The sequence below is a fragment of the Camelus ferus genome, chromosome 18 (assembly GCF_009834535.1).
Source record: "Camelus ferus isolate YT-003-E chromosome 18, BCGSAC_Cfer_1.0, whole genome shotgun sequence".
NCBI lineage: Eukaryota > Metazoa > Chordata > Mammalia > Artiodactyla > Camelidae > Camelus > Camelus ferus.
The window spans coordinates 11,546,393-11,569,678 of NC_045713.1; the positions used below are offsets into that span (position 1 = coordinate 11,546,393).

The 23,286-nt window shown below is 45.8% G+C and overlaps 1 protein-coding gene across 1 annotated transcript; it reads left to right on the plus strand.

Annotated features, from left to right (window-relative positions):
• The first annotated feature begins 310 nt into the window (after window positions 1-310).
• Window positions 311-22,342, plus strand: LOC102518143 (zinc finger protein OZF). The gene is made up of 6 exons (XM_032461047.1): window positions 311-371; window positions 633-665; window positions 910-1,001; window positions 5,483-5,611; window positions 9,643-9,685; window positions 18,734-22,342. The coding sequence occupies exons 1-6, from the start codon at window positions 311-313 to the stop codon at window positions 19,819-19,821; spliced, it is 1,446 nt and encodes a 481-aa protein (XP_032316938.1). The 3' UTR covers window positions 19,822-22,342.
• Window positions 22,343-23,286: the final 944 nt, after the last annotated feature.

A 23,286-nucleotide genomic window follows, 5' to 3' on the forward strand; every position in this document is an offset into this window, starting at 1 on the left:
TGTGTGTGTCTCCATATTCTATCATGAGCCCCCGACGTAATATTTAGGGAAGGTTTCCCTGACACCTGAGAATTATTTCAAGGGTGCCTCCCCAGTAAAAACACTGACGGAGGCTGCTTCTGATTCCTCAACTCCAAAATGGGGATAACAATACCTATTGCGGGGGTTGTCATGACTACTGAAAGACAGGCGTTTTTATGAAATAAAGTACCCGACGTGGAGACCCCAGACAGGAGAGGTTCTGGACGCGGCCCACAGCTGGGCCCGCCGGGATCTCCAAGTCTGGGGCAGCCACAGCCCAACTCTCAAAATGGCGCCGGGCCGGGACCAGACCCGATCAGATTCGGCACGAAAACGCCAGCGCTACGGCCGCCTGGCAACAACGTGGAGGAGGGTGTGTTCACTGACAGCCCGCCGGCCCACCACGGCTGCCACGTGAACCACCTCCTTCCCTGTCCCCGTCGCCACGCGTGCCCGCCCACGCCAGCCACCCCGTGGCCGGAAGTCCCTAGGCGCTGACCGGAAGTGCCTTGCCGCGGAGGCTCCCGGGAGTTGTAGTTTCACCTCAGTCTAGGGGGCGCCTACGCAGTGCAGGGGTGTCCGAGTGTGATCTGCGCACTTCCGGACCCCAGGCTGGTCTCGCGGCGTCCAGCACCTTGGACCTGGTCGGTTCTGAGGTCTCCGCGGCACCTCGGACTGGTGGTTGCCTCGGCTCCCGGTTGTAGAGAGGGCACGTGTGGCGGAATCCACGGCTGCAGAGCCAGGCGGGCGCTGGGAGGGTGTACTCCGTGCGGGGGTCCGGGTGGGCGGCTCCGTCTGACGTCTTCTGCAGAGGGTCGGGGTTTCTGTCTGGGTTGGGGTGGGGGCCACAGGCAGGCTGGGTCTCACTGCTTCTCTGACCTCCCGCAGCTCAGCCACTTCAGAGCCCGCCATCCGCAGGGGGCTACCGCAGGGTACCCAGTGACATCCTTGGCCCCAGGGACCTTACATCGCCGCCAAGGGTAGGCTCTGAGCTACGAGGGCAGTTGAGGAAGGCTGTGAAATGATTATTTCAAGGATCTACAGTGTTGGTCTTCATGTAACAAGCCTTTATTGAGTGTCGGGTCAGGTCCTGGGGAAGCACCGGATCCCGTCCTTGGTTGGGGTCCTATGGAGATGTCAGTCATGTGAACAGAAAAGGGTCCTCAGTGCGTGAGTGCCCTGATAGTTACCTCTCCTCAATGAATAAATACCCAGGGAGGAGGTCAGTTGCTCCTGGGGGAGGCGGGACTAAAAATCAGATTTAAATAGGGTCTGTAGGTGGAAGGGGGCAAGAGGGTCTTCCAAGAGGAGGGGACTGCATATGCGAAGGTAAGAGACTTAAACCGAGTGGGTACTGCTAGATTCGATGCTGTGGAGAAGCCTCGGGGTGGTGAGGCTGGAGATGGTTCAGGGGGCAGACAGATCAGGCTAGGTTAGGGGGTGTGGACTGGGTCCCATTGATGCCTGAAGAGTCTTAAGTCAGTGGCGCGATTATATTTGTTTTTTCTGTCAGCCTATAGCAGCAATAATTAGAGTTGATGGAGGTTGAATAAGGTAGTGAGAAAAGTGAGTAGGGGGCTTGTATCTCGGATTTATGAAGTCAGAGCTGCGCCTGGCCTAGGGGAGTGAAGGTGGGACAGTGTGAACGCATCTGCAGACTGAGAAAGTTTAGTTGAAGACTGTTCTTTTAAGGCAGTTGGTGAAGAGAGAAGGCAAGGGAGGGTGGGATGTGATGTAGAAATGATGGGGGATTTGTCTTTCTTTGATGCTCTTTTTGTTCAAAATGGGACAGATTTGAGCTGGGGGGGGAGATAAAACTGGTATTATAATTTTAAGTCTTGATAAGGTCAAATGTATCAGGTTTTTTTTTTTTCCATTATGCCATGAACTTGGGTCTTATTGAAGGAGATTTATTTTTACTCCTGCAATCTAATTTTTTTTACTACTTCTAATTAGTAATAGAAAATATCTCAAATGCATCAAGCAAAGTAGAAAAAGAAAAAAAAAACTTTGTGCTCACCATCTAGATTGAGCAAATGTTAAAGTTCATTTGCTTCAGATTTTCTGAACAACTAAAACCTCATAAATACTTCAAACCTTTTTGCACCCTCCCTGTTGCTTTTTCCTTCCTCTCACACAGAGGTAACTTCTGAAATTGCCATGTATCCTTTCATGTTTTTATTTACTTACTAGATGTGAATGTAGCCATAAATGATACATAAGATTGTGTTGTGTGTTCATTACCTTTGCCTCTATTTCTTTTAGATTGTTTGTTTTCTTATTTATTTTTAGTATATAGTCTAGATACAAATCCATTTTGGCTTGTTCAAAAATCTTGAATCGAATTTGATTGGACCTAGTGTTTCTTTGATGGGTATATTTTTAAGTGTGGATCCAGTTCACTTAATGTTTAGTGGTTTGGTTTATTTGGTTTTCTGTTGTTTTGTTAATTTTAGTAATTTGTATTTTTCTGAAAAGTTTTCCAATTTAATTTCAACTTTATGGAATTAAATTATTTATAATAGTCTCATAATTAAGGAAAAAAACTCCAGTATATCTGTAATTGTCTCCTTTTTCATGTCCAAAAATTCGTTTTGCTTTCTCTTGTTTTCTTGATCAGTCCTGCCTGGTTAGTCTATTTTATTAGTTTAAAATACAAAACAATTATTAGTTGTAATAAATCCTTTCCAATAATTGAATTTAGTTTTTTCTTTTTCATTTTTTTATTTGGGCACATTTTCAGAATTAAAGAGAAGTCATAATAGTACAAAGAATTCCTAAATACCTTTCATCTAAATTCCCCTCGATACCACCACATTTGTATAGGGGATTCCAGGAGTTGGAGGGATTTCAGGGCGAAAAAGATGTAACCATGAGGTGGCAGGGGCACATGCAAGCATTATTTACACATGCATATGGGGGAGGGGGGCCCTTGCAGCATGAGACCACCCGGAGGCTGGGGCCAGGGGCCACTTCCTAGAAAGAAGGAGCACAAGGCAACCTGGAGGTATCTCTGGGTCAGAGCAGCTTGGGGCCTTTGTAGCCTCATGGTTTACTTTATCTATAGCTACCAGAACCTGGGTGCAGTTTCACAGGGTAGGTAAAGCAGGCAGCTTCTAAATGACTAAAGATTTGCTCTTGTTTGGACTCTGTTTAAAACATTTACATGTGTTGACATTTGAGTTTGGGGCTGCTGGTCTTTTGAGCTAGTGGTCTCAGCCGGCTGTGAAGAAATAAACAACCCAGGGGCCACTCTACAGAGGCTGTCTTTGGCTCATTTATGTAACAATTTGCTTTTATTCTGCTTTTCCTCCCTGTTCTATACATATGTGTATGTGTGTGTGTGTAAGTACTTCAGTGTGCATTTCCCAAAACCAAGGGCATTCTGTCACACAACCACAGAATAATGATCAAAATCAGGAAATTAACAGTGATGAAATAACCATTGTCTAAGCCATGGATCTTACTCAGATTTTACTAGCTGTCTCAAAAATACCTTTTCTTTCTAGCTAAAGGAATCTCAGATCACAGATTGCATCCCCCCTCCACGTCTTTTTAATCTTTCTTTACTCTGGAACAGTTTCCTAATCTTTCATTGTTTTTAATAACATTAACATTTTTGAAGAATACAAGCCAGTTATAGAATGTTCCTCAATTTAGATTTGTCTGATGTTTCATCATGATTAGATGATTAGATTCAGGTAATAATTTGTGGCAGGATTTTTTTTTTAACCTGCTCAATTACTTCATTTATTTCTTTTAAAATTTCTGCTCATATTTCTTTCTTTTACATCTTTTGAGTTTATTCTTTTTTTCTGTGCTAGACTCTTGCACTGAATGTCATTAATTTCCAGTTTTAATGTAATGCTGATGTTAGGGCTGTAAATATTCCTTTCAGTATGTGTGTGTAAATATCCACCAATTTTGATATGTTGTATTTTTGCAGCTGTTAACAAATTTTTTCATTCTTTTTATTTTCTAATTTTATTACTTTTGGGTTTAGAGAGTGGCCATCTATGTAATAGTAATTTTTAAAAGATTTGTTGAGGTTTATTTCTTAGCTTATTTGTCAATTTTTATAACTATTTCTAATACACTTAAAAATGTACATTCTTTTAACTATTGCGTTCATTCTGTGTGATCCAACAGTCAGGCTTTTAAATTGATATTCACATCATCTATTCTTACTATTTTTTGTCTCGTAGATCTTCGTTTCAAAAAATGTATACTAAAATCTCTTTACTGTGATTGAAGATTGTCAGTTTCTCCTCGTTGCGTCGCGTCAGTGTTGATGTGCATTCGAGCTGCATATGCATCATGTACATCTGCTGGAGCACAGGGACCTAAGATCCAGGAGGCTTCTGGTCGTAGCTTTGTCTCTGTCCAGCGAGTTGTTCTTTCTTGCTTTTTGTATGTCTCCTAATTTTTTAAATGAATACCGGACATCGTGTGTGGGAGACTTCGGTTGGGCTGTTACTGTGTGTGGGGCTAGGAGCGCAGGAGGCTGGTTGCCACGAGACTGGTCAGGAGGGGCGCAGGGCTGGCATTTGTTGTTGCTATGGTTACCGTGGGCCTCCGCCGGCTTCGCGTTTCCGTGGCGTTGCTCTGCGCTGAGAGCGGGCTGATTGCTGCTCCCCGCTCCGCACCCCCACCCCACGCTCTCCTCCTGCTGGGGCTCTCCTGCTGGCTCCTCGGTGCTGGCTGGCCTGGTGGAGGAGGGGCAGGGTCCTCTTTCTGTCTCAGTCTTAAGGGCGCTGGGGCCTTGTTGGGGATGCTGTCCGTCCCCCGGAGGTAGCAGGCTCTAAACGTCCGATCCCGGGAACTGTGTCTGCCCCTCTGACACGGAGAAAGGACTTTTTCGCTTTTTCCTGCCCCATGCAGTAGGTCTTAACCTGTGCTCTGGGAGCAGCAAGATTCTGCTGCCCTTCCTCCAGCAACCTAGAGCTTTGGTTGCTCAGGAGAGAAATTTCTGGAAGGACGGGGTAGCCCCTCCCCTCCTCTAGGCTTTCACTGCCCAGGGAGTGTCTTTTTGTGTGGTCTCCCCGCCCGCCCCGTCTGTGTTAGTGCTCTACATTTGTATAACAAATCACCACAAATTGGGGGATTTAAAGCAGCTCACAGTTAGGGGGCCAGACGTCCTGGTAGGCATGGCTCTCTGTTTGGGTCTCCAAGTCCAAAATCAAGGCGCTGGACAGTTGGGCCTCTTCTCCGGGGTGCTGGGGGAGAGAATGCTCCGGGCGCGGTGAGGGTCAGGGGAAGCCGGTTTCTGGCCATTTTAGGGCAGCAAATGCCCTCCCGCAGCATCTCCTCTTCCCCACGTCGGTTTCCAGAGACGCGGGCTCCTTCTCGTGTTCCTGCCCTTCCTGGCTCCCCCTCTGCCCCCAGTCGATTCCGGCTCAGAGGGAAACCGTCCTGCCAATGTTCTCATGTGAGTCTCACCATGTCGTCTATTTATTTTCAGGTTTTCTTAGTGTCTTTGCAAAGGCTTAGCATCGGACTGTCGCTCAGGCGGCTCGGTCCTGTCTGCATATTCAAGCTTGTTTCTGCCCCCAGAGAGTCTCGGAGGCCGGAGCTCAGCCTCCAGCTGACGGTAAGTTCTCAGCAGGAGAGCAGAACTTTGGCAATCGGAATTGCCCCCCACCCCCCAAATCCCAGGCAACCTAGAACAGAATAATTCTCATAAAGAAGGTGACCCGAGGACAGTAATCTCTTTGGCCAGGAGGATCCCCCAAGACCTCACCTTAGCTCAGGGCTGACGTTGGAGGCTCGCAGTGTGGGGCAGGTCCCCCGCTCCCCACAAGTGTCCCGAGAACAGCCTGGAACCTCCTTGCGGACCGAATCCGGGTGATGTCATCGCCTCAGGGGATCATCCAGGATTTGGCCTAGGGGAAGGCTAGCTAGGAGAAGAGGGGTCTCCTACTTGAGGGTGTGAAAGCATGAAGGAGGGAAGGGATCCTCACGCTCTAAGAGAGGGACCCCCCCAACCATCAGCTCCTCCCCACTCATGCGCGTTTACTCTCATTCTGCTGTGCGTCCAGCTAGGGCTGTAGCTCGTCCCATCCCACGGTCACCTCCATACCCAACTCCTCGTGACATGTAACCCCCTTTTTAGTTGAGTCAAGGCCCAGAAGTTGCTTTCTTAACCTAAGAGTATTTCGTTTTTCCTTCTCCTGTTAAAGACGAAAGAAAATGGGCGTGAGAGAGGTGTTGAGAACCACCCAGCTTACTAGAGGCCGAGCCAGCACTGGCCCCCAGGGCTCCTGTCCAGAGGAGGCCAGGCGGGGCCCTCCTCCTGTGTGTCCGCCCCTCCCCACCCTCCACCCCTTCAGACCTTCTCACGGATTTCCTCTCCTCCAGGGGCAGGACTCTGATAGGAGGTCGTGGAGAGAGAACCCAGTAAGATGATATATGTATATTTTTATAAAATATTTCATTATTAAGCAATGAGCACGTTTATTGTTTAAAAAGTTAGAAAATGTAAAAACCAACAAATCCTACCATGCAGAGGTAAACATGGTTAACATTTTGCTTGTTTCCTATAGAAGTTATTCTTTATCTGTTGATAAAAACCCATTCCATGATGATGAAACAGGAAATGGAGCAGAGGGTCCCAGACTACCATCTTTTTTTTTACCTACACTGTTGGGTCCACCTTCCTCTGTTAGCTCCCCGGGGCCACCATCAAACTGAGTGGTTTACCACAGAAGGCACCACACACTGAGTGGTTTACCCAACAGAAGTGGAATCTCACACAGCCTGGAGGCCCGAAGTCTGAGGTCAGGGTGCTGGCAAAGTTGGTTCCCTCTGAGGCTGTGAGGGAGGACCTGTTCCAGGCCCCTCCCCAAGCTTCTGGGGGTTTGCCGGCCATCCTTGGCATTCCTTGGTTTCTGCTGCATCACCCGATCTCTGCCTTCCTCTACACATGGTCTTCTGTCTGTGTGTCCCTGTGTCCAAATTTCCCCTCTTTATAAGGACACACACAGTCAGACTGGGTTAGGCCCACACCAGTGACCTTATTTGAACTTGGGCATCTGCAGAGATCCTGTTTCTGAGTAAGGTCACGTTCCAAGGTACCGGGGGCTAAAATTCCAACATATCCTTTGGGGGAACACAGTTCAACTTGGAGTGCGCCCCCTGCAGGATGCCTCAGGGAAGCCCAGAGCTGTTCAGTTGCTTCAGGTGACAGTACAGAACAGTCTCCCCTAACTTGCCGGCTGTCTGTGAACATCTCACTCTCATGTCCTGGTTCCAGCTTCTCCCTCCTCCCTGCGGAGCCCAAGGTCTGCGACCTCCCACTGGGAAGGATCTGCCACTCACTTCTTCCTTCTCATTGGTTTTCCTCCTCCAGGGTCAGGGTGTGGGGTGGGGAAAACAGGAAAAATAGCTCCGATTTCCCCCTGCTTGGTGTGGCCTGCCCAGCGCTGGCTACCCTCCACTGTGCAGGAGGCTGCAGGATGGCCCCCGTGCAGGGCCCAGCCTGTGCCACCAGCAGTGGTTCTCTAGCAGACCTCCGTGCCCACCCGCAGTTCTGGGCTCAGTGGTCCTGCCCCTCACGGCCAGCTCTCCTCACCCTGCAAGCAGCCTGCTTGGTCAGCGTCCCTGCGCTGTGGTTCAGGCCCACTCAGCAGCCCCGCCATCCACTTGGCTCCCCCGAGAACCCTTGCATCCCTGTCCCATCAAATGCAGGCAGTGCCGGCGGCTGCCACTCGTGCCCCCTCTCCTCCCCTGGCCGCCATGGGGGGCTCCTGCTTCTGGGGCCTGTACCCCCTAAACATTCAGAGGAGCTTCCCTCTGGGCACCTCTGGGAAGTTTCTGCAGCTGGATACATACCCAGCCTTGGGGTGTCCTCCCTTTTTTCAGGCTCCCTTCAGTGTCCATGAACATTCAAGCCCCCCACCTCTTGCCTTTGGAGGGGAGCAACCTTCAGCTAGGCTGGGAGACAAGCCCCACAGTACGCTCCTTCAGTAGCCAGCTCTCCTTTGATAATTTCCCTCTCGCAAAGGGAGGACTCTGTTAGGGTGTGTCTGGCAGCTCCTCCTTGGAATTTGGGGTGTTTCGGGATTCAGCAAAAAATTTAAGGCATGTGGGAAAATCCCATCCATTCTCCTGTTCTCCATCTGTGAATCATACGCCATGTCCCCTGCTATTTTTCACCTGCTGGTATTGTTGGAAGGTCATTCCATATCAAATATCTATTCTATAATATTTTAAGTTGACTCATAGCTTGGCATGCTTTAATTGTATCATAATTTATTAACCAATCTCTTATTTTTAAGCACTTAGGTAGTCTCCAATTAAAAAAAAAACCCTCAGAATTCTTGATGGAGTTTCTGTAATTCTAGAGTTTTAGTGTCTCCGCAGAATTCTTGGATCAAACTCCAGTGTCTCTATCCTGAGTAGGAACATACCTAGGACCGACCTCATGTCTATTCAGGAGAGGATAGGTGTGGGGTCCAGTTGATGCTTCCAGCCACAGTAAATTTGCTCCTGAACCTTCGTGTTCCTGTTCCCTGGGAAAATGAGGAAAGGAGGAGGAGGGCTCAGGAGAAGTCATCAGATCTTGTCCCATATTTGGTAAGTGGCAGAGCCAGACCGGGAGCGCTTCCTGGGCAGAGATCAGCAGAGTTGAGCCAGGACAGTTCTTAATAATAAGTTATTGGTGACCAGTTGCAACGACGAGAGGAGGCGAACCAAACAAAACTCAGCAGGATCCACGCGCAGAACTGAGTGCCCAGGCTCGTAAACCTCCAGCTGCTTTAGCTCAGTGCCACTGAATGGACTCTGCCATCTAGGGCTCATTTTTATAGTTTCCTGTGAATTTCTTCAACGTCAGGGGCGGGACTGGTGATAGAAGCTTTGGGTTAGAAGATAAGTAGCCTACAGATGTTTTTTAAATAATAATTTTAAAGAAATCATATATGAAATGCCCGTTGGTCATAGAAAAGGTTAAAAAATTTAAGTACAAATTAAAAAATGTGAAAATAGGCATTATCCAACTATGCAAAGCTCACTACTACTTGCATTTTTGTCTTACATCATTTCAGAGATGATTCTGTGTGAGTGTGAGTGAGTGTGTGTGTGTGTGTGTTGAATCAAACAGTTTTCAACCACCTTTTTCAATTGCCAGTATACTATCGATAAATGGTCTTCTATGGTTTTATTTTTATTAGCTACATGATATTTCCCTTTGGTACATTCTTTTAACTAGTCGTCTATAGTTGGATAGTTATTTCTATTTTTTTCAGAGTTTTTACCAAATTGTAATAAATATTTGGGCAGCTAAATCTTTGCCCGAACTCATGACTGTTTCTTCAGAATAAATTTCTTTTAATTAAATTTCTGGGTAATGGCGGGAGAGGGTAATACATTGCACGTGGAACCCTGAGACGCAGAAATGTGTATTCATTAAGTAGAAAAATAATTCAAGGTCAAGCCTCACGGTGGGGTCCCCATCACATTCCAAGGTGAGGGCTTTGCTCTGATAAACGGGGTTCTTGGGAGGAGCCCCCCCTCCCCCCGCCCTGTGCCTGGGGTGGCAGCTGCAGCAGTTGAATCTGAGGCCGGAGGCAAGCTTGGCCTCTCACGTCCTCTCCTCCCCCACCCCAATCTCTGCCTCCACAGGTGTCTGCTTTTCCCAGAACAGCAGGGAAGGACCATGTGCCAGGTGAGTGTGGCATTTCTTTAAACTGCGCCTTTGGTCTACCATGCATTTCAGGGTGCTTGTAAGAATTCATCCAGTACAACAAAATGCAGATCGGGGCCAGGGGAAGGGCCGGGCGCAGGCCCACAGAGGCTGCTGGAGTGGTCAGCAGCCCTACACGTTTCTGTCTGACATGTCCGGCACCTTAAAAAGACAGATTCCATCCAACACAACTTGTGTTGTCTGGGACAAGCATATCACCTTCTCAGGGGGAATGAGGCTTTTTTGGGTATTTAGACATTTATGTGATGGGTCCTCATGTGAGATGTAGCAGGCAGTTTCCTCAGTTAAAACAACGTTCAAGTAAATGCAACAGCAAATCTCCTGGGTTGTTGGGGTTTTTTTCCCCCAACATGAACAGTGGATATTATGCCATTGCAGAAATCTGTGGTTACAGTTGTTTGGGGAATGAAAATACTCAGATCTACAGAAACAGCCTTGTTACGGTTCACACTGACCTAGACAAAACACTGCAGTACCTAGGGGAACAAATGAGTGGCATGTTCTTCAAACTGTTGTTCGTAAGTTTTGACACAGACGGAGCCTGGACAGCTCAAAGCTTCGATTCTGGGCAGGGGTGGGAGGGCAGATGGTCCGAGCTCTCCTCCGTCCTCTCTCCACGACTTAGACCTCACCCATTTGCCCTCGACCTCCCTTGCATCCTTTCTCACTGGTCATCTTACCTTTCTTCAGACATCATGGCATTGTTGTTTTCTGTCATTCTCAAATGCATCTATTGCTAAAGGGCCTCCCTCCCCAGGGCTTCAGGGATGCATGAACATGAATTGCACTGGTCAGAATCCTGGAAGCTATAGGAGCCTGAAAACCAGCTAGGGATAGTTTAGGACAGAGACAGAATCTAGGCAGTGCCCCACACTCCGGGAAGAGCAGGCGTGCCGCTGGGGCTGGGGGAGTCACGTCCAGGAGCTCAGTTACTGACAGGAATCTCTTGTTCCCTTGTCCCTGTTTCTGTGACTCCTTTTCTCATACCGACTTCATCCTTGTGGCCGGGAATCTCACATTTATGAATTTTGCTGTAGAGTGGGATCAAGTCTCCTCCTGTAGGGCCAGTTCAAAAGATCTCTGGGAAAGATCGGGATTGGCCCAGCTTAGTTCAAGGGCTGAGAGGCTGTGTCTGCATGGGGAGCTCTCAGCCACGTGCTTCGGTTGGTGGGGAGGGAGGATGTTAGTCCCAGAGGAAGATGAAACCTGGCAGATAAACATGTCAGCTGCCCCCCCTCCCCAGGAAGATAAGCATTCACAGGGTCTTGGATGTCTAGTTCAGGGATCTGTCTTGATGGGAGTGTCTGCGCTTAATAAAGCTAGGACTATCTGGATATTGGATAGCAGTAACATCTGGGGACAGGACCAACGTGAGAGTTTGAAATAAGGTGCTGACTCCACAGCCTACTCAGCGGAGAGGAGCTGACTGCGACTTGGGGCTGTCAGACGTATATATGACGTTGGGGGTTTCACTGGTGTCTTTTGGGGAAGCTGTTGTTTTGTAGGAAACCAAGTCTCACTGAGGACAACTCCCTGTTAGGGCTGTGTGCAATAAAGAGAACGCAATAAAATTTATAAAACTATCTGCTGAGCACTTACGTGCTGGTCTCTGTGTTTTTCATATATTCTTTCACGAACAAACGTGTGAGATAGATATTATCATTAATCCCTTCCCCCGTTCTACAGATGAACAAACTGAGGCTTAGACATATTAACATCCATTAGGTGTGGAGTTGGGATCTGAATGCAGAGAGACAGATAGAACTGGGCCTTTAATGACTGAACTGTAGTTTTATCTGCAAATAGGATATCCCCAGCAAAGGAATCCAGCCGTGGTTACGCAGTTTAGACCTGCATTGTCCATTATGGTGGCCATCAACCACAGGTAGATACGGAGCACCCGAAGTGTGGTTAGTGTGACTGTGGATCTGAGTTTTTAATTTACATTTACATTTTAAAACTGAATCAGAGTAAAAAATTTTTTCAGGAAACACAATTTTGTTTTGGTAGGACTACCTTTCACCCAAGTGGAACTGAAAACACTGTCTGAATGGAGATGTGCTTTAAATGAAAATACACACCATGTTTTGAAGATGTGGTATGATAAAACGAGGGAAAACAGATCAGGGATTTTAAATTATATGCTGAAATGGTATTTTGGATATATTAGGTTAAAGAAGAGATACTAAAATTTATGTACTGTTTAAAGTGACTACTAGAAATTATTTTTTAAACCATTTTGAGGTGCGACTGACATACAAATCTACATATTTAATATACACAACTTGAGTATAATATACACAACACAGATAAGTGTACACGCGTGAAACCATCACCACAGTCAAGGCCACAAATGTATCCATTGCTTCCAAAAATTAACAGAAATTACAATGTTTTTCTTTTGTGGTAGGAGCGTTTAACACAAGATCTGTATTCTCTGCAAGTTTTGATGGGAGTGTCTGTACTTAATAAAGTTAGGACTACCTGTGCAGTTTTAAGTACAATGCATTGTGCTGCACAGATCTCCAGGATTTATTCATCTTCCATAACAAACTTTCAATCCTTTGGCCAATACCTCCTCATTTCCTCCCCCTCCCAGCCCCTGGTGACCACCATGCTACTCTTCCGTTCTGTGAATTTGACTGTTTTAGATTCCTCATAAAAGTGAGGCCATGCAGTAGTTGTCCTATTTCTGGCTTATTTCATTTAGCATAATGTCCTCCAGGTCCATTTATGGTGTCACAAATGGTGGGGATTCCTTTCTCATGGCTGGATAACGTTCCATTGTATGCACATACTGCATTTTCTTTATCCATTCACCCACTGATGGACACTTAGGTTGTTTCCATCACATGACTATTGTGAATAATGCTGCGATGAAGTGGGAATGCAGATATCTCTGAGATCCTGCACTCAATAAAGTAACATCACCTGCAAAAAGAGATACATTACTTCCTCCTTTCTGATGTGGATGCCTTTTATTTCTTTTTCTTGCCTAATTGCACTGGCTGGACTCTTTATGTTGAATAGGAGAGGCAAGAATGGGCATCCTTGCCCTGTTCCAGAACTTAGAGGGAAAGCTTTCAGCTTTTCACCATTGAGTATGATGTTAGCTGTGGGCTTTTCATAAATGGCCTTTATTGTGTTGAGGTAAGTTCCTTCTATACCTAATTTTTTGAGAGTTTTTATCATAAAAGGCTGTTGAATTTTGTCAAATGCTTTTTATGCATCTGTTGAGATGATTGTGATTTTTATCCTTCATTCTGTTAATGTGGTGAATCACACTGATTGATTTTCATATGTTGAACCATCTTTGCATCCCAGGGATAAATCCTACTTGGTTGTGGTGTATGGTTCTTTTAATGTGCTGTTGAATTTGATGTATTAGTATTGAGGATTTCTGCATCTATGTTTATTAAGGATATTGGCCGTAGTTTTCTTGTGGTGTCTTTCTCTGGTTATGGTATCAGGGTGATGTTGGCCTCATAAGATGAGTTTGCAAGTGTTCCCTCTTCTGTTTTTTTTGGAAAAGTTTAAGAAGGATTGGTATTAATTCCTCTTTCAACTTTTGGAGAATTCAGTCATTTTCTTTGTTGACAGTTTTTTGGTTACTTCTTCATTCTCTTTATTTGTTACACTGATCTGTTAAGGCTTTCTATTTCTTCTTGATTCATACTGGTAAGTTGGTATTTTTAAATGTATCCATTTATTCTAAATTGTCCAATTTGTTGGTGTATATAATAGTCTTTATGATCCTTTTTATTTCTGTGGCGTGAGTTGTAATATCTGTTCTTTCATTTCTGATTTTATATATTCCAGTCTTCTTTTTTCCCCCTTAGTCTAGCTAAGGGTTTATCAATTTTATCTTTTCCAAAAAACTTCCTAATTTAGGCTTAGTTTCTTCTTTTTCTAAAGGTGCACATTTAGGTTGTTTATTTACTATCTTATTTTTTTTTAATGTAGGTGTTTATTGCTCTAACCTTGCTTCTTAGTACCACTTTTACTGCATCTTGTAAGTTTTGGTTTGGTGTGTTTTCATTTTCATTTGTCTTGAGATATTTTCTAATCTGCTTTTTGATTTCTTTTTTGACCCAGTGGTATTTAAATGTGTGGTTGTTTAATTTCTATGTATTTAAATTTTTTCCCATTTTTATTACTGATTTCTAGCTTTGTGAATAATTTCAGTCTTCTTAAATTTGTTAAGATGTTTGTGACCTAACACGTGATCCATCCTGGAGAATGTTCTGTGTGCTCTTGAGAAGAATCAATATTATGTTGCTGTTGGGTGGAATGTTCTATATATATCTTTTAGGGCTATTTGGTCTGTAGTGTTGTTCAGTTTTGCTCTTTCCTAATTGGTTTTCTGTGTGGATGAGCTATCCATTATTGAGAATGGAGTATTTACGTCTGCTACTATTATTGTATTGCTGTCTACTTCACTATTCTGATTTGTCAATGTTTGCTTTATATATTTAGGTGCTTTGAATGGTGGCTGCATATATAATTGTTATATCTTCCTGTTGAATGGAACCTTTTGGAATTATTTAATGACTTTCTTTGTCTCTTGTGACAGTTTTTACTTAGTCTATTTTGTCTGATATAAGTAGAGCCAGACCAGTTCTCTTTTGATTCCCTTTGCATGGACTATCTTTCTCCATCCCTTCACTTTCACCCAATGTGTGTTCTTAAATCTAAAGTGAGTCTCCTGTGGACAGCAAATAGGTGAGTCCTTTTTTTTTTTTTAACTCCATTTGGCTATAGTATGTGTTTTAATTTGGGGAGTTTAGTTTATTTATATTTAAAGCAATTATTGATAGGTAAGGACTTAGTATTGCCATTTTGTTAATTGCTTCCTGTTTTATCGTTCTCTTGTTCTTCTCTTCCTCTCTTGTTGCCTTTGTTGTGGTTTGAGGATTTTTTTGGTAGTGATATACTTTGATTCTTTTCTCTTTATTTTTGTGTATCTATTACAGATTTTTGTGGTTACTATGAGGCTTGCATTGAATATTTAATAGGTGTAAGAGTCTATTTTTAACTTGATAACAACTTCAATCACATACAGAAACTCCACAGTTTACTCCCACCCACTTTGTTATTTATGACAGATTTTACTTCCTTTTATATTGTTTCCATGAACACATCTGTGATTACAATTATTCTTAAACTTTTGCCTTTTAACTTCTAAACCAGTGTTTGAAATGATTTACACACTAACATTATATACATAATACAGTACTCTATACAAATTAAAATTGTAATTTTGTTCCTTAATTCATTCATAGAGAAGGAGGGGGAAGGGGAGCCAAGCCCTGTTCTACATACGTGGAATCCTTTCTCTGCTTTCCTCTTGTTACCACATTAATTTTGACCATATCTCATATCAATGACTATAATTGTACCCAAATTTTATTTATTCTCTCCCTCCCAGTGATTTCCACCTCAGTCATTCAGTGATCTCTACATCAGATTGTCTTGTAATTCCCTTCCTTAAATACTGTGATGGAGTCCATGTTGCCTGTAGGGAAGAAACCCTTCATTTGTCCTGTGATCTGACTTCTCTCTCCCCCTCCCTCTCCATCTCTCTCTATCTCTCATACTCTATACCGCCATTCCCAACCATTTGCAATTCCTTGCCTTTACTCATGCCGTGCCTCTTGATAGGAATATCCTTCCAACATCAGAACACACTTTATTTTTCATGATTCTGCTCACATGCAACCTCCAGTGAAGCTTACCTTGACAACGGGACAGTGAATTTGACTGCTGTTTTCTTCTGTGTCTGCACTGTACTTAAATGTACTTCCATCATAACCTTGAGTGTCATGTTACCATACAGCAGCCTTTGATGTCCATCTCACTCCACCAGACTACAAATGCCTTCGAATAGGAGCAGTGGTGGCACTCAGCTTTCAACCCCAAGCACCACACAGAACGCCAGTAACACACCTGGTCGTCCATAGTTGCTTGCTTACTCAATGAGTGGATGGATGGGTGGATGACTAGAGATCCAGAAGTGAGATATTTTCTAATGATCTTTTTTTTTTTTCTCTCCCACAAAATGTAGTACAGAGTTAGGGGCATGCTAGGTTTCCTATATAATTTAACGTGGGGAAACCTGACCTCCAGAGGTGGTAAGATCCATCTCCTCTATACCTTTGCCATCACACTCTGTGCTGAGCATTCCAGATTAATCAGGAATGTGCCATTCCAGGGGTCATTTTCATTCAAAGACGTGGCTGTGGGCTTCACCCGTAAGGAATGGCAGCAGCTGAATGCCTCACAGAAGACCCTGTACCGGGAAGTGATGCTGGAGAACTACAGCCACCTGGTGTCTGTGGGTGAGGAAGACTTGTCATGTCCCCTGGTTGTGTCCAAGGGCCTTTCTGTCCTCAGTTACGTAAAACCCCTCAAGTCATGAAAGTGTGTGGCCTTGGGCTTCAGTCATCGACAGGCCCTGTTCTCATCTCACCTGGATTATTTGTTTGTGAAGCTTCCTCCCAAGTGAGACAGCTACTTTTTGGCTGAGATGTAACTGTTCGCTGTGTGGCCTGAGCCTTCTGCCTCCATGGACGGCCAAGGTGGCCCATCGTAAATCCTGTAACTATTTCTCATAAACAGGGTGTCAAGTCACCAAACCAGCTGTGATCTCCAGGCTGGAGCGGGGGCAGGAACCATGGATGAAGGAGGAAGAGATGCTCCGATGGAGCTCTCCAGGTGAGACAGGACCAGCCCCGGGGGGGCAGGGGACAGGAGGTTCTAAGAGACAGAACCTTTGATGTTTTGTTTTGTTTGGGGCAACTGTTCTTAAAAACCTTGAATCTTTGCAAGCAGCTGTAGGCATTTGGTTCAAGACCTTGAGATGCCCAAGTGATTCCTGCTACCTGCACACATCACCACTACATGATTTCTCACCTTTCCCTAGATTTTAGAGAAACACATACTCTTTTAAATTTTATCCTTTCATTCTACTCTGCCAGCCCCTTCTAAGACCTTGCTTTCTCAGTCTTTCTCTGGAATCTTTAGGCTCACGCTTGCCCCCATGGTTATGAAACAGGATTGCTCATGCGTTCAGGGATTGGTAAATTTGCCCTCTTTTAAAACACCTGTTATTTTGTGCCACTCATTTTAATTTTAGTTGTCCTTTGTCCTTTCTCTTCTTTCACTGTGAAATGCATCAAAAACTTATTTGTTACTTTTTATATGACTTTAAGTTCTTCTTCTTGCAACAAAACTATGTCATATATCCCCCTTTTGTCTGATAGGTTATACCTGAAGCTTTTCTCCATCTCAGTGTAGTCCCATTGGGGAGCAGAGCCTTTGTTTTATTCAGCCTTATTTCTGTGGGACACACATGGTGGACACTGATTAACTCCCTCCACCTTCTAGGACAAGGTTCCTTTACCAAGCATTTGTTTGGGGCAGTTGTTATTAATCAGGGGTGTACAAGAGAATCACTGGAGGAACTTGAAAAATGCTCCCTGGCTGGGTCCCAACCCAGAAAATCCTGCTTAGGAAGATCAGTAGGCATTGATTTTGTCTCTTAGGAATTCAGCCGTTGAGCTCTGGGAACATAAACATTTCTTGACAAAGGAGTTCCATGAGTGCACTGGGTATGGGGGCCAGAGGTGAAAAGGTGGGACATTTGTGGTTTAAAATGTAAATGAAGATAAAAGCAAATACAGATCTAAGCATAGGATGAAGAATCGGACATTTGAGTTTCTGCAAGTAGATTCCACAGTGATGCGGAAACCCACCTGCCCAGGGAGTGTTAGGATGCATTCAGTGCCAGCTGTGCAGCCAAGTCTGTGGGGCGTGTGTGAAGGGGACATGTGGGATTTGGCCATCTGAGCAATCAGAACACAAGGGGAAATCTTCCCAGGGCAAGGCAGGCTTGCATTCTGGTCTGGACCGTAGGGTCCTTCTCTTTGTGTCTGTATCCTAGACATCATGAAGATGGTGTAGGTCCATGTGAGAATGAATCCCTGCAGAATGGACCACTGGCTCTAGGAGAATTCCTTTAACAGTAAAAGACTTAATGCTTTGAGAACATTAACTTGGTCAACAGGATGGAGGGGACGTCAAGGTGGGAGGGACACAGGAGTGAAGAGCCTGTTTGCAACCTAGGAGTCAAGCGAGGGGAGCTCACACTTCCTTGCACCTGAGTCCTTTGCTTGTATTTCCTAAACACCCTTCTTCCTAGATTCCCCCAGAAATTCTAGTCTTTTTGTTTGTTTTTATTTTTTGTTTTTTTCTTTGTTGTTTTTGGTTTTTTTGGGGGGAGGGTTAGGTTTGTTTGTTCAGTTTTTATATAGTTGGAGGTACCTGGGATCAAACCCAGGACCTCGTGCGTGCCAGGCACGCGTTCTGTTACTGAGCTATACCCTCCCCGCCTAGTTGTTCCTTAGGCTTTGTTCATAGTTCCTAAAACTCCTTATCTCCTGATGGGACCTCCTTATTGTGTCTCCCCCTTACCCAGGGATGCTAGAGCCGGCCCATGACAGCAACTGTAGCAGAACCCCCAGCTCTGCACTCAGTGCCGTCATCTTGGTAGCTTGAAATTGGCCGCGGGGTTTGGGAGGGGATGCTTTCAGCATGGAAATCGGTAAATGCCATAGACGAAGGTTTCGTTTCCTCTTGGCACACCGGTCGTCGGCACAGCAATGCCCTGAGTCCACGCTCCCTTCCGTTCTCCTCTTACTCACTTTTCTTTGCGTGCGTTTTCACTTTCTTCCCAATTTACGGTGCCAGACGTGCCAACAGCAGAGCTTCCTGTATTCACTGCCAGTGTCTTGGGGTTTTTTTCCATTTCTAGTATCTCATTTTTTTTTCTTTTCCGAAGCCAAACAAGTGTGTGTAGTAGGATTAGGGTTAGGATTATTAAACTAGGCAATCAGGTTTGAGACCACAAAGTTAATACTCTTTCCAGACATTTCTGAAATAGTTTAGTTCTGTGATGTGATCCTAGAAAGATTCACCAGTTGCTGTCATTATTTATTGTTTTCCTCCTAGAAGTTCTGCAAGTTGATACCCAACGTGACAGACAGCAGGAACACCAAGGCAAACTCTTGAAGCAAGCTGCACTCCCAGACAAGAAAAAACTGACCCCCAGAGAGCACAGTGAAGGCAATACAGTTGAGAAAAACACCTGTCCAGACACAAATGTCGTTCCTTCAAATCAGCAGGTCCCTAAGTGTGAGTCGTGTGGCTCGACCTTACCGCGAAACGTGGACATTACTCCTAATGCGTACCTTGCAAGAAGGAGATTTGAGTATGATGGCCAGGGGAACTTATTTCTCTATTCTAAGCTGGAAACCCCACATTCTGAAGGGCAGCCCCGTGAATGTAACCAGTGCAGAAAAGCTTTAAGCAGTGACCAAGCCCTTGATGCTAATCAGGGAACCAACAGCAAACCCCACAAATGTACCAAATGTGGGAGAGGCTTTTCCCACAAATCAGAACTCATCGCCCATCAGAGAGTCCACAGAGATGAGAAACCCGATGGATGCGACGAACAAGGGAACAGCCTCAGGGAGGGGAGGGTTTCCCTCAACAGAGGGCGGGGAGGCCACACAGAAGAGAAACCCGGTGGCACCAGCAAAGGCGGTAAGAAGCTCCCCCAGAAGACAAGCCTCTCCCTACCCGAGGCAGTTCTGGCTGGAGAGAAGCCCTACAAGTGTTCAGAATGTGAGAAAATCTTCTCCCACAAGTCACGGCTCATCGAACATCACCGATCTCACACGGGAGAGAAGCCTTATGGCTGCAAGGAGTGCGGGAAATCCTTCTCGCGGAAGTCCTGCCTCATCATCCACCACAGGATCCACACGGGAGAGAAGCCCTACGGCTGCAGCGAATGCGGGAAGGCCTTCTTCCAGAAGTCCCACCTCATCCTGCATCGGAGGACGCACACCGGAGAGAAGCCCTACGCGTGCAGCGAGTGCGGGAAGGCCTTCTCCCAGAACTCCTGCCTCATCATCCACCGGCGGACCCACCTGGGCAAGAAGCCCTACGAGTGCTCCGACTGCGGCAAAACCTTCTCGCAGAAGGCCAACCTCATCCGACACCACAGGATCCATACCAGGGAGAAACTGTACGGATAAAGTGCGGGAGGGAGGAGGTTTTCATCGGCAAGTCCCAGCACCTCTCGGGATGAAAACCTGTGGATTCTGTGGACATGGAAAAATCCTTCGGCAAGAAGTCCAACGCCCCTGCCATACCAAGGCGAAATCCGACCAATCTGGGGAATTAGGAAAAGCCTGTTCTCTTAAAACTAAGGACAGAAGGGTACTGATGCCCCGGGGTGATCTATTTTTATAGGAGAGACTTATTTATGAAGAGTATCTGTGTCTATATTACCTGTGGATTTGGAACGTGGAAGTAAGTGAATAATTTAAACCATTAAGACAACAGATCTAATAAGCAACAGAACAATCCCAGGGGCCTGTAGGGGTTACGTTCCTAAGGATGCTACAGAAGAAGAATTTTATCTTGCTTATTTTTGAGCTGCATTTGCAGTTGAACATAATTGTGACCTTGTAGACACAGACACCCAAATATACAGAGTGAACACTATCAAGAGTTTCCACACTAAATGACACCCTTTTGTCTTTGTAAGACACATTATAACTGGAACAATATGAGTCTACTGCCCAGCCAGAGGTCCATACCCCAAACCACAGACCTTTTGGTTTTTTGTTTGCTAGCAAGTATTACAGAGCCGCCCTTCCCCCCACCCCCGATCTGGAAACCAGCAGTTTCATGACATAATTCTGATATCTCTCAATCAACTAGTTTATAAGTTATATTTTATGTTAAATGCGTAAGGTTGGGACTCCTTTCCCTGGCAATAGGGTGGACCATCTAAAGTGAAAAATGAGAGGAGGGTATAGCTCAGTGGTAGAGCGTGTGCTTAGCATGCCTGAGGTCCTGGGTTCAATCCCCAGTACCTTCATTTAAAAATAATAATGAAGTTCAAAATGTTCCACTGTAAACAACAAGTAATGATGGACAGTAACAGATCACATTCTTTTACATGCATAATTCAGCCTGCAAGAACGTAAGTGAGGTTTCCAGGTACCAGCTGGAGAGAGAGGACTGAGAAATTTGTGAGCTGATGCTGGACTGCCCTGTGGGTTTAATTTTGTTTACCCAGAAGCTTGGGTGTTAAAGACCACAGGCAGAAGGCTGGCACTGAAATAACACGCTTTCAGAAGTTTCAAAAGCCCGTACCTATAGGGAAAGGGTAGACCAGAGAACACTCTGCTCATTTGCACAGGAAGCTTGTCTGTCTCTCCCGGGCTCTGGTAGGGAGTGAGTTTACCCTCATGATTCATAAGCCGTGATCTGCACCTCGTATGAGTTAGAATTTTGAATTTGCCCTATTCATGTCCTGGTGGAAAAACTGCACAATTAACATAGAAATTTATCCTGGTCTTTGAAACAACTTCCAGAACTAAACAAAATATTCTTGAAGTAAGATACCCTCAACCCATGTTTCTCAAGATTCTGATGTGCACAAACCCAAGATGAGCTCATAATTCAGAGTTACAAACTGCAAGGGAAGTCGACAGACATTTCCACAACATAAGAATCTCAAGTCTTTTAGGTAAGAGAAAAATCTGAAATTCTATATAAATGACTGTCTTTAAAAAATGATTAAAAGCAAAAACTTAAAACCACATGAAAGCAAAGACACCAAGAAGGAGAACTGAACTGGTTTATCTGGAAAAAGAACTACATAGGGTGCCTGGGGGTGAAAAGTACAGTCACCGAAACTGCAAACTCAACGTTATTCAACATGTCAAACAGCAGGTCCTACTCAGCTGAAGAAAATGTGAACAGGAAGGCAGAGCTCAGCAAATTCACAGAATTCGGTGTATAGAGAGATGGAAAATGTGAAAGAACCTGTGAGAGACGTGAAAAAGGGGGGAGCAAAACAGGAGCTCCTGAAAGACAAGAGGGAAAAACGTGGAAGAAAAGTAAACGCTCGGAGACGTCCTGGCCCAGACGCGGCAAAGCCGTGCGTTAACAGACGGAGGCAGCGCGACAGCATCTGCCTGAAGAACCAGACACCAGCCCACCTCCAGGCGGGCCGGACGTCTCTCTGTCGAGAGTTCAGCTAAGCCGTTAGTGGTATTACTGCCTTGTCATCAGTCGTGTTTGGTCAGGCGGCTGCAGGGGCCTTAACTGACATGAGCCCCGCAGCCGCTCAGCCACCAGCAGATGTAAGTCCCCAGTGTGACTTCCCCGTAGCCCTTGTGGCCAGCAGCCTCCTGCCTCCCAGTGCCTGCAATGCCTTATGTGCCCCTTAGCCAGGACCCCCGTGAGCTTACCCAAACCCCGCTCTTTGGGTCTGAATCGACCGATCTGGTCCTAACCTAGGAACCCCAAAGCACCCCCAACGTGGACTCTAGTAAAAGCACGTGTGCCAAGCCCAGTCTCTGTCTGCGCTCTGCCTCGACCTCCCCTGTGGCCCCCCCAGGGTGCTGTGTACTTAGTCCAGGCCCTGTGAGTCAGAAACTCATCTATTTCTCTGTGGTCTCTCGTGGAGCCCACTCACCGTTCTGCACCCTGTGTTCCATTTAACAAGTGTTCATTTAATAAAGTCATGGCAGTTGGGAACAAGATGGTAGAGTCTTGCAATTGGCCTGGTGGAGGTACACCTTTTAGCTGTGGAGTGGCTGGCTAACTGCCTCCCCCAGACCCACTTCCCAAGTGGGAGTTCCATCCGGGCGGCCCCACGCTCGCTGGCGTTGGTGGGTGCTGCTTTGCACAGGGGCTACTGGCCATGCAGAGCCCTTTCCACCCCTCAGTGTAGGCTCCCAGAGGAGCACCCAGAGCCCTCCCTGGAGCAACACTCTTGGGAGCTGGCTTGAGGCACTGCAGGTGTCTCCCACCTGTCAATGCCCCATGGAGGGTGAGCACCCCCAGCAGGTGTTAAGACTTGGGGGTATTTCCCCAGTCCAAGCGCAGACCCAGCTGTTGACTGTTAAGAGAATTGGCCACGGTTTTCAAAATGTCCTGCTGGGGCAGTTGAGGGCTGGGACGCGTGAGCATCCCGCAGCCACCAGCTCACCAAAGCGCTGGTTCTAGGCCCCGGGGTCCCAGCTCCAGTGATCCTGCCGTATCTGCGCTGGTGGGGGCCCCTCATCCGAGTGATGCTTATTAGGACACCCTGAGGGGAGGCAGCCTCCTAGGAGTCCGGCTGCCTGCGAGTCCTCCTCAGGGATGTTTGGTAACATCCTGAAGGCCAAATCAGTGAGGGGTCATAGAGAATTAGAAGCTGAAACTCGAAGCTCTATCGCAGCTTTGAAAGTGGCCAAGAGAGTAAGTTCTCAACACAAGAAAAAAAAATTCACCAGCTACACGAAGTGATGGATGTTAACTAGATTTGTTGTGGTGATCATTTCGTGATGTATACAAGTATCGAATCATTACATTGTACACCTGAGACCAATATGATGTTACGTATCAATTATCTCTCAATAAATAAACTGCAACTTGAAACTTAATGCAGTCTCAAGATTCAGAATCTTTTCAGACTTTGTACAGCGGGAGAAAGAGAA